Here is a 15429-nt window from a genome sequence, read left to right as displayed (position 1 = left end):
AGAAACTTTTTGTCCTAGTGTATCACCTGAGATTGGGCGGGGTGGGGGTGAGGGTTCCATGTCCTTCTTTCTGATGCTTTATTGGCATGTTGCCCCTGGCTCAATTTGATCTGTATTTTGAAGGTAGATCTGTGTGTCTTAGCTTTCATCAGGAGAATGTATGTGGACTCTTACCTCATTATAATGCCCCAAATCACGTGTTTTGTGTTTACAGCTATCACTCAGAAACAAACATTGTCCGATATATGAAGAAATTGGAAAACAAAGACATTTCCCTTGTTCACAGCATGATTCCACTGGTAATTGTTATTCCTACTTTATTCCTACTTCGAATCCCATCCCTGGTCCCATACCTTGGGTTGCAAAAGACGGATGAAGGGGTGGCTGTGTGGGGGGATAGAGGGTCAAGAGGAAATAACTAACATGATACATTTTGGATGTCCTTAAAGGGGTCCTGTACCATGAAGCTCAACAGCTCATCTGAACTCACAGTAAGTAAGACACTTCTTAAGAGGGAACTTATGAGGAGCAGTGTTCTAGCTTGTACATAAGTAGATAACTAGAGAAAGCTACTAGGACTGTGATTTAAAAACTACCTGAATAATTCTTTGCCTTACTATTCTTTTTTTAAAAAGATTTTATTTATTTGCATGAGAGAAAGAGAGAGAGTATAGTGGGGCAGGGAGGGGCAGAGGGAGAAGAAGAAGGCTCCCCCCTGAGCAAGTTGCCCAGTGAAGGGCTCCGTCCCAGGACCCTGGGATCATGATCTGAGCCAAAGGCAGATGCTTACCAACTGAGCCACCCATGCATCCCATCTTTACCTTGCTGTTCAATCTTATGAGAAACCCCAATTTTGTTGCAACTTGATCGTTTAAATTTATAAGTAAAATTATCTGAAACTAATAATACACTTATGTTAATTGAATTTAAATTTAAAAATTAAAAAATTAAATATATAACATTTATGCTTTCCTGTTGCCCTGCTTATTTGTTTATTTATAGATTTTATCTTTAAGTACTCTCTACACCCATTGTGGGGCTTGAACTACAAGCCTGAGACCAAGAGTCACATGTCTAGTGACTGAGCCAGCCAGGTGCCACTCCTATCCCCCCTCCTTTTAAGACTGTATCTGTTTATTCATGAGAGACAGAGAAAGAGAGAGAGAGAGAGAGAAGAGAGGCAGAGACACAGGCAGAGGGAGAAGCAGGCTCCCTGCAGGGAACCTGATGCTGGACTCAATCCTTGGACCTTGGGATCACAACCGGAGCCAAAGGCAGATGCTCAACCACTGAGCCACCACCCAGGTGTCCCTCCTACTCCCCCTTTTAAACCTGGATGTAAAAAGCTTTTAGCAACCTGCAGTTGTTAAGCTCAGTAGAATTTAGAACCTTAAGACTTCTTTCGAGAAATCCACTCATAGTACCAGATGGGTAGAGATTGGAGGTTTTCATTTATTTCTTTTGTCAACAGCAGATTTATGTAACCTGCTCTTGTGGTTGCTAAGTAGCTCTACTAGGCTAGGATCCATTTTAGCAAAACTGTCTTTTGCCTTTTTTAAAAGATTTTATTTATTTATTTATGAGAGAGGCAGAGACATAGGCAGAGGGAGAAGCAGGCTCCATGCAGGGAGCCCGATGTGGGACTGGATCCTGGGACTGCAGGATCACTCCCTTAGCCGAAGGCAGTTGCTTAACCACTGAGCCACCCAGGTGTCCCTTTCCTTTTTTCCACAGGATTACTCTGATATGACAAATCATATCAGGCAGAGGAGATCATTTTATATTGTGATCAGAAGAGTTTTCCCCATTTGCTTTTGTTTGTGTCTTATTCTGTTCCTTGAAGAGAAAATAATATGTGTGCTGTATATGAGTTCAAGTAAACTACCTGAAACAACTCATTGGGTTTCATGGATACAAATCTATCTGGGGACTTTTTGTTCCTGAAAAAATAGAAAAAGTTTGCATTTTTGTCTAAGTTCCTTTTCTAGGCCTTTGTGACCCACTTATAAAATGAAGGTAGTAATAGCACTTGGTAAAATTGTGGTGAGATTTAATGAATTAATGTATTTAAAGTGCTTAAAACAGTGCCTGGCACATAGTAAGCACTTTGTCATCATCATCATTATTAAAGTTAGTACTGTTATTACTGTTACAATTGTACATATGCATGTGTTTTCTCCCCTGTTGTTCTTCAGCCTATCACATGGAAAGAATTTGCAAACATCCACCCATTTGTGCCTCTGGACCAAGCTCAAGGCTATCAGCAACTTTTCCGAGAGCTTGAGAAAGACTTGTGTGAACTCACGGGCTATGACCGAATCTCTTTCCAGCCTAACAGGTACGAGATTTCTTCTCTTGTCACTTTAGCTATCTCTTATGGTGTAATACCCACCCCAAAACATTGAGGCTTGAAACAATTTTGTATCATTGTGATAGTCGAGTAGACAGTTCAACTTCCCTGGGGTGCATGGCTGGTAGGTCCAAAGTAGCCACATCCACATAGCTGGCAAGTTAATGATGGGCTGTTGGCTGGGAGCTCAGTTGAGGATGTTGACCTGAGCCTTGTTTCTTGTTCATGTAGACCTCTCCATGTGCTTGCTGGAGCTTTATTCCTTCCTGAATGATGTCTAGGTTCAAAGTGGAGTGTTCCATGGTGGAAGAATGTGGAAGCTGCAGACCTCTTAAGGCTCAGCCTCTGAAGTTTCACAGCATCACTTCAGAGCATTCTATCAATTAAAGCAAGTGACAGGGCCAGACCAGTTTGAATGCAGGAGGGCACAACACATGGTTGTGACTGTCCAGAGATGTGATTTATTGTGGGCCATCTTTGGAAACTTACTATATCCATCACTGACATAGAACAAGAATCAGAATCCAGCACAAATGTTAACTCCTAACAAGCAACAATGTTTCAGTCCTGTAGGGGCTGGAGAACTATGTACTGGTTTGTTCTGTCACTAACTTTGAAAGTTCCCTGCCTTTCCTCTGGCTTCTGTAAAGTAAGAACTTCTACAAATAGTGGTTTTTATTTATTTTTAAGCAGAGGGCTCTAGCAACATTTCCTGGATTCTTGTTAAAGGTACAAACGTCTGTCCCATTTGAGGCCTACTGATCATAATTTCCAGGGATTAGGACTAAGAAACTTCATTTATTTCTTAAAAATATTTTATTTATTTATTCAACAGTGGGAGAGAGAGAGAATACAAGCAAGGGGAGCAGGAGTAGGAGGAGCAGGCTTCCTGCTGAGCAGGGAGCCCAATGCGAGGCTTTATTCTAGGACCCTGGGATCATAACCTGAGCCGAAGGCAGATATTAGCTGACTGAGCCACCCAGGTGCCCCAAGAAACTTTATTTTTAAAAGCAAAATGGTACACAGCCAATTTCGAATCCATTGGGTTTTTGTGATATGTCTTCATGGGAATAGATCGATGGATAGACAAACACTTTTATCAGCATGAGTTCACATTTTAAGTATATTCAGAAGAAGAGTTGCATTTCTTCTTCACTTTCTTACTACTCAACGTGTAATTTTCTACCAGCAGCCTCAGCGTTGACATTACCCAGGAGCTTGTTTTAGAAATCCAGATTTTAAGATACAAAAATCAAATAATTTTTTATTCATTTATTTTTATTATTTTTTTAATCAAATGATTTTTTAAAAGCTTTATTTGAGGGGTGGGGAGCAACAGAGAGAATCTTCCAGCAGACTCCTTACCAAGTGAGGAGCCCAATGTGGGGCTTGTGAGATCATGACCTGAGTTACAACCAAGAGTTGGAGGCTTACCTGACTGAGCCACCCAGGTACTCCAAAAATCAAATAATTTTAAAACAGACATTTATCTTCTCACTCCCTGAAACAGAAAGTAACCAGATCTTAGATACAATCAAGTCCTACCTCCTGTTTGGCAACATAAACTATACAGCAAAGCCACGCACTTTGTAAAAACTGTAGCCTACAAAATACAAACCCTATAGGAAGGGAGCATATGGCAAATAAGGAAGGAATGACGTTCATGAAAGTCAGGCTTCATACCTTCATTAAAATATCATCCAGCACCCCACCCCCCCTTTTAAGAAAAGAGGAACCTGAGTGAATTATTAATCTGGGGCAATAATACCTTAATTAAATGTTGAAAATGAAGAAACTTCGCCCTCTAGTGATGGCATAGGATTACATCTTCTGTGTCATATGGGAGAGTAATTGTTAGGACTGTCTTAACTTTCGCAGCTCAATTTGAGGGCCCAACCAGGGTCCTGAAAGACTGATCTAAGAATGAGGACGCAATGGTTTCCAATCTTGGCTGGAAATTGGACTCATGTTGTGAATTCATAAAGATTCTGTTGTCCTGATCACAATCCCAGATTGAATCATAATCTTGATAGGGAAAGACAGGGGTGTGAGGGAGTCGACACAGGCATGACTAGTTCTTTAAAGCTCCTCAGGTGATCCCAATTGGGAGGCAAGGTTAGGAACCACTGTCTTCAAAGTTTTTTTGTTGTTTTTCTTAATATACCTAACACTCTTTCTCTGTCCTGCTGAACTCACTCATATGACTGGCAGTGAGATTCAGTACCCCATCGCAGTCTTATAGGAGGGAAGGAGATCTTTATCAGGATGTCGTTTCTGTCAGCGATACCTTCTCCACTTTTACAGATTCCCAGCTAGAACACTCATTTCCAAGAGCCAATTTGAAAGTGATAGGAGCTGTGCCGGAAGTTGAGGCTCAGATGAAGGATATTTCATGTTCTTAGTAGGAACTGCTATGGGAGATGAGGAAATGCCCTCTCTTTTGTTGAGAAAATAGACCATGCTTCCAGAGATTAAGGTTTGGGGAAAAGAGGAAGGGATGCACCATATATTCTATATGTAAGGGAGTTTATTTTTATCTTGTTCTAATCCTCTTCGTTTATTTGTGCTAACCTTCTCTCTTCAAGTGAATGATATATCCAGGTTTCATAATGTATATTCTAAGTTATTATTAGTCTACCACAGGGTTATTTATTGTTTAATTCATCTGATTTATTGCTGGATAGTGACCACTCCAATCCAAGGTGCTGATGTAGGCTTAATAATCATTGTAAAAAGAAGTACAAGTTTTCTTGAAAATTTTGTACAAAGGGAGAATTTACTGTATTATGTCAGCCACTGAAATTATACCTTTTTTTTTTTTTTAAGATTTTATTTATTTATTCATGAGAGACACACACAGAGAGAGAGGCAGAGACACAGGCTCCACGCAGGGAGCCTGATGTGGGACTCGATCCCGGGTCTCCAGCATCCGGCCCTGGGCTGAAGCCAGCGCTAAACCGCTGAGCCACCCGGGCTGCCCTGAAATTATACAATTACCATTCAGGGACCATTTCCTGGTGTTTTCATTTCTATTTAATTGGAGTCGGTCAGTATGTCTATAGAGTTCTAGAGTCTAGTCACCAGAAAGTTTTGCATCTAAATATTTCTTTTCCATTTTTGTTATCATATGATATTTAAAAGATAAAGGCAAAATTTTAGTAAGTAGCATTAAAAATATTTTGCAACTCTAAATTTTTTATCGTGGTAAAATACACAGAACATGAAAATTTGTCATTTTAACCATTTTTAAGAGTTCAATAGCATGAAGTACATTGACATTGTTTTATAGCCATCAATACCATTCATCTCCATAACTTTCTGCCTTCCCAAATCAAAGCTCTGTATCGATTAAACAATAACTCCTCATTTTTCTCTTAACCCAGTGCCTGACAATTGTGATATTATTTTCTGTGGCTATTAACTTGACTACTCTAGGTATGTTATTTTGGTGGAATTATATGTGTCCTTTTGTATCTGGTTTATTCCCCTTAGCATAATGACTTTATCCATGTTGTAGCATGTGTCAACATTCCCTTTTTATGGCTGAATAATATTCCGCAGTATGCGTGGGCCACGTTTTGTTTATCTCCTTGCTCATTGATGGACATTTGGGTTTTTCCGCCTCTTGGCTGTTGTGGATAATGTTGCTGTTAACATTGGTATATAAATACCTGAGTTCCTGGTTTTAATACTTTTGGGTATATACTCAGATGCGACATTGTTGGATGTATGGTAACTTTAATTTTTTGAGGAATGGCCATTCTGACTTTGATATATCAATGCAGAGGTACACGTGGGAATAGGTATATGAAAAGAAGAACATTTAGTTACCTTAGATTAGTACTTTTGTCCTTATGTTTTTTTTCCTATTTTTATTTTTCTCCTCCCAAGTACTTTTGCTTTTTTAGATTATTAAAATCTTTTTAACCATGATACATGTTAATATATAATGTAAAAATAAGTTATTTTTATTGTGGGAACATGCATATTATGACACAAGTAAACACAGTGTAAGATGCTTGCAGGTTCATTTCTCCCCCGTGTCTCCTGATCTCGGAGGATTTCTCCATCAGCCAATGGCATGATGAGGCTGGCTTTGACACTTGCCCTGGGGCTGGAGGCAAACCACTACTGCCTCAGTCTTAGCAGCAACATAGAACTCGATTGAGAAAGTCTTGCAACAAAGGGCAACAAACCCAGCTCTGCAGAATAGAATAATATTTAACACCATGTAGACTCGGAACACAGCTCTCTGGTTCTGAGATGACTATGTAGGAGAGCTACAGTTGTCAGGCATTAACTTGAGTGTTTCTGCACATGGCCCTGACTGCTCCATCCTGTTTGGATTTATGGGCCCTTCATACTGTCTTCTAATCCAGTACAGTTCTACATTATGCTCATGGAAGGCTCTTGTTCTTTCTCTAATAGTTCCTGCCTAGATATAGACTGCCATAGGACCTTTCTCTTCAGTGGATTTGTTTTTTTTTTTTTTCCTGAAAGGGAATTCAGCAGCTCAGAGGAAAGATTAGCACCCAGGATATTGAGACCTCTACACGGCTTCTTCCTTAGTCTTGATACGGGTTTCTCTCCCATACAGCAAGAAAGCAAATGCAATGTTATTGATCTGATTGAGGTTAAGTTGAGGAATGACCAATAATTACAGTTGATAAGGGATTTAGTATGATAAATTGTGGCATGAAATTTTTCACTCATGCGGCTAAACTTTTACATGGTCTATTTCCTAGGAGTGTTAGATTCTAAAGGTGCTTAAAAGACTTGAAACAACAATATTAAGCAACTTGTCCCCATTTCTCCTATTTATTTCCTCCATCTACAAACCTGGGGAGCATTTCCAGTTTAGTGAAGAAAATAACTATGCCCAGCATGACTTGTTTTGACTTATTTCTCCATAACACTATGACACTCTTAAAATCATTCAGCAGCTCACAAATACACTCCAGGAATTGCTCGTTTAGAATTATGATGTAATGTTTAAGGCAGACAGAAACAGTAATTAACACCTTCCACGGATATCCAAAGTGAAAGACAAGCCAGAATTATTATTGGCTCCTTGGCATGTAAGAGTAAGGAAGTTGTTTTTGTCTTTAAAAACAGCAAACTATCATCTTGAAAGTAGATTGAGCTGTCAGTTGCTTTCCCAGAATCTCCTCTTGGAAGGTTCTTAAACAAACATGGTGCAATCTATGGATCTCAAACTTCATCGTGCATGAGAATCACCTGGGTGGCTGGTTAAATTGCTAAGCTTCACTGCCAGTTTCTGATTCAGTAAGTCTGGGTTGGGGCCTGAGAACTTGCATTTCTAACAAATTTCTGGATGATGTTAATATGCTGGTTTTGCTACCATATGGTGAAAACCACTCGGGTTGCCGGTATTCAGAGTCCTGGCTGCTTATTGGAATTAGTTGGGGGGGGGGGGGAGGATTGGGAGCCTTTGAAGAATATTGATACTCTCCTTACCCCACAAACTAGTTGCATCAGAATTTCCTTTCATGTGGGGGAAGTTCAGGAATCAGGGTTTTTAATAACCTCCTTAGGTGACTCTGATGTGCATCATTGGGTTGGAGAGTATGTTGCCCGGAAGAAACACCAAAAGAGGAAGGTTTAGTTAGAGGACTAATATCTCCTAGTGGACTGAGCTTTGAAAGTGCCCTTTGAAGACTAAGTCACTACCATCATTTGCCCATCAGGCAGTTTACAGTTCACCATAAGGAGAATCAAACGCCTGATAGTTGCCACGTCCCACACCCCCTTTCTTGAGCTCATGATTGATGTTACTGTTTAGCTCTATAACGACTCATATTATTAATAATCTCTGATAATGCTTTCCTACTGAACTTGGTGCAGCTTCACAACCCTCCCCTCAGAGAACTCTGGGAGGCCAAATAGCAGAGACCCTCTCTGTTTAAAAACTGATTTCCTAAAGAAGCATTCAGAACACCAGGAAGAAGAAAAAGAAGGTTGAAGGATGAAGAGAACCATCTTTGGCGACATAGAATGCAGTGAGGTGGAGGACCTCACCTTCCCCAATTTCCTTAACTCTCTAAAGTGTATTTTGATTTTTGCAGTTTGTAAGACTTGGAGCAGCCATTCTTAACACTTGATGACACATGCAGGATTTTCTGATTCAGTACTTGAGAACTTGCATTTCTATCAGGTTCCCAGGTGACGCCAATGCTTTGTTTGGGAACTTGGAATTTGAGAACGGCTACTTTAAGATACTATTCAGCTATCAGAATGGTTAGAACAGCTGGATCTATTCAGATATTTTTTAACCAGAATTAAAAGGTTAAATATAGAATTCAGTTTATGTCACATTAGATGCAGAATAGTAAGAACATTCCAGAATGATATGTTGAAAGGTTTTTATTATAAGCTCATTGGAATGGAGATCCAAGTAGTGTTTGGGTACTCAAGGTAAGCAACAGAATTATATTGATGAAAATCCCACTGCTTCCTAGGTATGTGTATTGGAAAACTGTCATTCACCCTGTTTATTCCATTCATAAGATAGGAATCAGTACCATTTTTTGTTTTCTAAGTTACTTTTTCTGGGAGTGTCTTATGATGTTGCCATGGACTAAAGTGGGTCATTTTGACCCAGTAGCTGTTTTGCATCTTACTAGGATCAGTTTTTTTTTTTTTTTTTTTTAAGGATCAGTTTTACCATGTCAATTTCTTAGCTAATGTTTCACTTGGATTACTTTGGTCACTTCCTGAGCACTTGATGGTGGTATTTTTAAAATAGTGTCGGGACGACTGAGTTGCTCAGTGCCTTTGGCTCAGGGTGTGATCCTGAAGACCTGGGATCGAGTCCCACATCGGGCTCCCTGTAGGGAGCCTGCTTCTCCGTCTGCCTGTGTCTATGCCTCTCTCTCTCTCTCTCTCTCTCTCTGTGTGTGTGTGTCTCATGAGTAAATAAATAAAATCTTAAAGTAAAAAAAAAATTTTTTTCCAAAGATCTAAAAATGTAACCCTTCTAGATAGAACTAAGTTGTAGTACTTATAAATTCTAACCTTTTTGACCAGGGTTCTTAGTAAAGGTAAAATGATAATGTTTGACGTTTATTGTGTCCTTAAACTCTTGTTTAGTCTTGCAAAGAGCTGAACTATCACCCTGACTCTGTCATGTCATCTTAAAATTCCCTCTTTCCCCATTCCCCTTTTTGATAAATTCACAGTGAGTACCTGCCTGAAATTGCACTTAGGATGCTACACTGATAATAGAATCTCGGTAAAATCATTCCAAAACTGTTGAATCGCATCAACTGTATCTTATTTTTGCCTTTTGGGACATTGCACTTGTTCTAGCTTCTTCTAGTCTATAGAATGAGTCTGGGTTTTGGAGGAAGTAGTCTGCTAGATTTCACTTGTTATGTGTTAAGCAGTATAATATATAGCAGTTCTTTCATCAGCCTGAATAAACGCCATGACTGGAGGACCTTCTTTTTCTAAGACACTTCAAACTTATACTCACTTGGCGCTTCTGTGGGTCTAAGGCTCCCCACCCACTGGTATCCTTCTTTCTGTGGCCAGGTCTGCAGATCCAGCCCACCAACAACTTCAATTTAAATAGATGTCAGAAAACCACTATCCTTGGGGCTGTTCCACATGTGGGAATTTTCCACATGTAGACTCTCACTCTGGGTTATGGAGTCAAGCAGCTACTTTTCATATTTTTCCAACAACAGGTGGCACTTATAATGACCCTTTAAAAAATTTATTCATTTGACAAGAGAGAGAAAGACAGAGTAGCAGGCAGAGGGAGAAGCAGCCTCCCCACTAAGCAGAGATCCCCATGCGGGGCTCAATCACAGGACCCCAGGACCCTGGGATCATGATCGGAGCCGAATTCCCCTTATTTTAATAGAACCCCAGTAATAAGACTTCCGTGGCCTTTAGAACATACCTTTTTTTGTACTTAGGAGTTGCCACATCCAGCATTTGTAATCAAGTCTTTAGCATATTGCCTTTCTCTTAGATTACTGGCTCATAGTTCCAGTCTCTTTCATTCCTGGTCTGAACACTTTGACTGGCTTTCCAATGAAACAAGATGAGCAAAAGTTGTGAGAAAAATACAGGGCCATTTTTTGAGGACCCTTCTTATGGGGGAATGGATTTCAGTGTTGCCTGCCTGGGCTGAAGATGGGAACTCAATTTTGAGCAAATTTGCTTTGTATTTATTGCAGAGCTACTCCATGCCGAGTACTGTTCTATATATTCTGAGACCTAGATCTCAAGCTTACGCTCTGAGATAAGACAGGCACACAAAGTAAATGTGAGCTCTACAGTCATTTTCAAGGTACATACACGTATAAGATTGTATTAACAGAATAGTGAGCAGAATACCACGACGGCATATGGGTACAATTTATTATCCCTATTTTAGAGATGAGAGCACAGAGGTACAGAGAGGCTAAGTAACTATAGTGTGGGTGGTTTGCTGAAGCGTGTTCATTTTTCTGCTCCCAGAATAAAAACATGTGACCTACCACTGTTCTTCTTTTTCTAAGATTTTTATTTATTTACTCATAAGAGAGAGAGAGAGAGGCAGAAACACAGGCAGAGGGAGAAGCAGGCTCCATGTAGGGAGCCTGATGTGGAACTTGATCCTCGGACTTCAGGATCACTCCCCAGGCTGAAGGCAGCGCTAAACCACTGAGCCACCCGACTGCCCAATTGCTTACATTTTTAATGCTCAGCTATTCACTGAAACTTCTTTGTTAGGAATTTTTTTTTTTTCTTGCCAAAGGCAGGGATTAAACCACTGAACCACCCAGGGATCCTCCCTGCCACTGTTTATCTAAAGCCAGGAAAATGGAAGACTGGTGTCTGCCTCTCTCCTGGAAGAGAGCAGAGGCAGAGCTCGCTTGGTGTAAGCAAGGAGGAACTGGGTGCCCCGGGTCTTACAGGACAGGTCTACTTTTATGTGTAGCTAAACCTCTTCATTCTGTCAGTCAGACAAGGGTTCTGTGAAGGAAAACCACGGCTTGGAATCCTTGGGGAAGCATGGGAAGTATGAGCCTCCTTGAAAGGTCAACTTGTGCTGACGTCTGAACTTGCCATTAGTGACCATGGCGGCCTGTCATCCTCAGACTTAGTTTTTTCATGTGCAAAATGGGGGCAATGGTATCTGCGTCATGGGAATATTGGGAGGATTAAATAAGATGATGAATATGCTTGGTGGCAGCCACCACAACAAGGCCTACAGTTTCCCTGTGTTTCCTCTGTGCAGAGTGCCTGGTAAATAGGAAGTGCTTAATTAACAGAGCAGTTTATACTTGTTACTATTACTTAGCTCATCGACCCTATTTTATTGCTCTGCAGATCACCACTTTCCTTCTCTTTCTCCAACCACACTCTAAGCTCTTCACCTCCAGATGTTTTCCTGTTCTCTGCCCTCTCCTAAGCCCTCAATTCTGCTGTCTCCTGATACCAGATCATCCGTGTCCCCATAATAATTTGCAAACATTTCAGATCCAGCTGGTTTTGTCCTAGCGTTCCCTCAAATTCCAGTGCTCAAAATTGTAGTTTTTGGTTTAGAAATGAAAGTTTATCTAGTTTATTCATAAGCCTTGTGCTTATAGAGTATGATCTCAATATTGCAGGGTGATTAGAAAGGATGAAATGCCAAAATCATTAGGCCTTCTACAGAGTTAAAGAATGGTATAATTTTGCGAAATAGTGGAAATATGCGTTTTGAATAGGACTTAAAAAACTGTTACTCACTTCCGTTTCCTTCCTGCAGAGATTACTGAGAACATTAAGTAACAGTTTATGATTGACTGACTCAGCATCACTCACTGGACTGTTTGTCATTAACTGTGCTCTAGAAGTGGTGCCTTCAAGGACTGCTTAGTTGGGTATGGCCAGCCTCTAGCAGCCACCTTCATGTTGTGCCTGAGAAGTCTCACCCAGGAGACTAATGGGAATGTTGCCACATTCAAAGTGCATAGTTCCTTTGGAGTAATCTGATCACTGACTAAAAACGTGGTGGTATTGAGAAATTGTGGTTTTTGGTGTAATGATTGGAGTTATATATTTTTTAAAGATTTTATTTATTTTAGACAGAAAGAGCGTGCACTTACATGTGGAGGGGAGGGGTAGAGGGAGAGAGAAACCCAAGCAGACTCTTCTCTGGGGATCTTAAGCACCTCATCTTCATTCCCTGTTGTAATCTCTAACTTTTGAGTGTTGTAGACTCTTCCTTTTGGACTTACTCTTTTTTCTTAAGATTTATTTTTTGAGAGAGAACACAGAGAGAGGGAGGGTGCAAGAGTCTAAAGCAGACTCCCCACTGAACATGGATCCCAATGTGGGGCTTGATCTTACGACCCTGAGATCAGACCTAAGCCCAAACCAAGAGTTGGACACTCAATCAACTGTCCCACCCAGGAGCCCTTGTAGTTATATTTTTAAAAATAATTTTTATATTTAAAAGATACACACTGAAGTTTGAATTGATAAAATGATATGGAATTTGAATTTTACCTCTAAATAACATCGTTTGGGGTACCTGGCTGGCTTAGTCTGTAGAACATGCAACTCTTGATCTCAGGGTTGTAAGTTCAAGCCCAATGTTGGGCATGGAGCCTACTTAAATAATAATCTAGTTCCAATTGTGGGGTAGTGAGGGAAACGGTTAGGAAAAGACCTGAGAATTGTTCAAGCTGAGTGATAGGTACATGGCAGTACCTTATCTTCTTCTATTTCTGTATACTTTTGCAATTTTCTACAATAGAAATGAATTCTTAGGTGCATAGTCCTAAGCGAGGCTTGAAAGGCTCATCTCTGAGTAGCAGTGAGTGAACTTTAGTACACAAAGTGCCATTCTGTGGTTGTTTGAGTCCTTTTAGGCTTGTGCAGATCCTAGGTGAGCTTTCCATGGTGTTGGGTAGTGTTTTTGTGTCTGTCACATGTTGAACGTGTGCCCAATGAATACTGAATGAGTAAATGAAAGCAAAGACGCTCAAAGCCCTGATGCTTCTCCTTCTTATCTTTGCAGCGGAGCCCAAGGGGAATATGCTGGGCTGGCCACTATCCGAGCTTACCTCGATGGGAAAGGAGAGGGACACAGGACAGTGAGTATGGACACATGGTGTGGTTGCTCACCACCAGGTGGCAGTGGGTCTAACTCTCAGCATCCCTTTGTTTTGTGGTACACTCCCTCTAAGCCTTCTTAAAGGCAGTTAGGGAACAGATAATCAAGAAACAGATTTCTTTGAACTGGCCATTACAGTCCTTGCCCCCAAGATATTTCACTGGACCATCTTAAGGGAGACCATTTGGAGATTAAAGGTTTTTGTTCAAACTGAGTCTTTAAAAGTTGGCCAGTTTTTAGATTCTTCATAGTAAAATACAGGCAACTAGCCACGATTAATCTCCTGGCTGTAATAAAACCAGAAATGGACTGAGATTGGGCCACCACCTACTGTACCTCATTTACTTGGGCAGCATGAATGAGCCTGGCAGATTTTTCTCTAACTCTCCTGGGAGCAAAGGAAGGAAAAGACAGAAATATTACCATTTCAGGTCTCCTTTCCCTGGCTCAGCCCTGGCCTTAGGCCTGGGCAAAGAACAGAGACCAACTTTTAATTGTCCTGTAACTCTTACTGTGACTAGGCACAGTTCTCATTTCTGTATACTCAAAAAATATTTATCAAGGGGTACCTGGCTGGATCAGGTGGTAGAGCATGTGACTCTTAATCTCAGTATCAGGAGTTCGAGCCCCATGTTGGGTATCTATATTACTTTTAAAAAGTAGAGGAAGAGGGAGAGAGTGAGAAACAATCCCAAGCAAGGCTCCAGGGCCAGCATGGAGCCCAATGTGGGGCTGGATCCAACCACCCCAAGATCATGATCTGAGCTGAAATAAGAATTGGATACTTAACTGACTGAGCCATCCAGGTGCCCCATACATTTTAATAAAATATTTACTGAATAATTAAATTCCCTTTTGAGGACTGTCATCTCTAAGCAGCAAAAGAGGAAGTGGAGCAGAGTTCATGGTTCTGCTTCAGTTTTTGCTTTAGATATGAGAGTCTATCTCCAGGGTCCAAACTGCTCATCTGTGTCCGTATAGGGACCATCAGGTGCTAATAGGCTTACCTGGGTTCCACTAATCACTAGACTCAGCGTTTCTAGCAGTTATCTGATATAGGCTTCAAAGTGTGGTAAAAGACAGTATGGTTCTGAAGTGTTCATTTTGGTGATGATTAACACTAAACTAGAACTTCCACTGAGCTGTGGACTGGAGTTCTTAGAGGAAGCAGTGGGTAGGGGTTGGGAGCAAGACAAAAGTGACAGGTCATCCCACGAGAGTTAGAGAAAAATGTGCCAGGCTCATTCTGGCTGCCCCAGTAAGTGAGATACAGTAGGTGGTGGCCCAATCTCAATACATTTCTGGTTTTCATTAAAACTAGAAGTGGGATCCCTGGGTGGCTCAGCAGTTTAGCGCCTGCCTTTGGCCCAGGGTGTGATCCCGGAGTCCCAGGATCGAGTCCCATCACAGGCTCTCTTTGAGGAGACTGTTTATCCCTCTGCCTATGTCTTTGCCCCTCTCTCTGTTTCTCTCATGAATAAATAAATAAAATCTTTAAAAATAAAAAAAAAAACAACTAGAAGATTATTTATGGCTAGTTGCCTGTATTTTGCACCGAAGAATCTAAAAGCTGTTTCACTTCGCTTTCAAAAAAGGAGGAAAAAAGAAAACATTTTCTTCCCCTTCTCCTGTGTCTATCCTGATTCCACACATGTATTTTTCCCAGACCTTTATGCTAGTTAAGGAGTAGAATTGATTTTTAAAGAATTTTGAAAAAGAGATCACTCACTAGTTGAATAATTATTCAGTACTGGTCACATACAATGTACTATGTGTGCCCTTCCAGAGTTAAATCAGGTCATAAATCAGACACACGTAGTCCCGGACACACCAACTTGGTTTTTTAGTGGTTTTGAATTCCTTAATTTTCTAAGGAAAGGTTAGTTTAGAACTAGAATTATTCTCTGGACTTCAGGCTCAGCACTGTCATAGTATCAGAAGGGAAACATTGAAAGTCCTC

The 15429-nt window shown here is 40.7% G+C and overlaps 1 protein-coding gene across 1 annotated transcript in view; it reads left to right on the top strand.

Moving 5' to 3' along the window:
* The window catches only part of GLDC (glycine decarboxylase), a 92314-nt gene that overhangs the window by 49903 nt on the left and 26982 nt on the right, over positions 1-15429 (top strand). The window contains exons 13-16 of the mRNA XM_038552327.1: positions 215-299; positions 450-491; positions 2196-2338; positions 13374-13449. Coding sequence (XP_038408255.1) covers positions 215-299; positions 450-491; positions 2196-2338; positions 13374-13449 — 346 coding nt within the window. The remainder of the gene's footprint in view (positions 1-214; positions 300-449; positions 492-2195; positions 2339-13373; positions 13450-15429) is intronic.

Source organism: Canis lupus, chromosome 11, assembly GCF_011100685.1.
Source record: "Canis lupus familiaris isolate Mischka breed German Shepherd chromosome 11, alternate assembly UU_Cfam_GSD_1.0, whole genome shotgun sequence".
Classification (NCBI taxonomy): domain Eukaryota; kingdom Metazoa; phylum Chordata; class Mammalia; order Carnivora; family Canidae; genus Canis; species Canis lupus.
The sequence above is the reverse complement of the archived record's forward strand: the minus strand, read 5'-3'. Positions and strand labels throughout refer to the sequence as shown.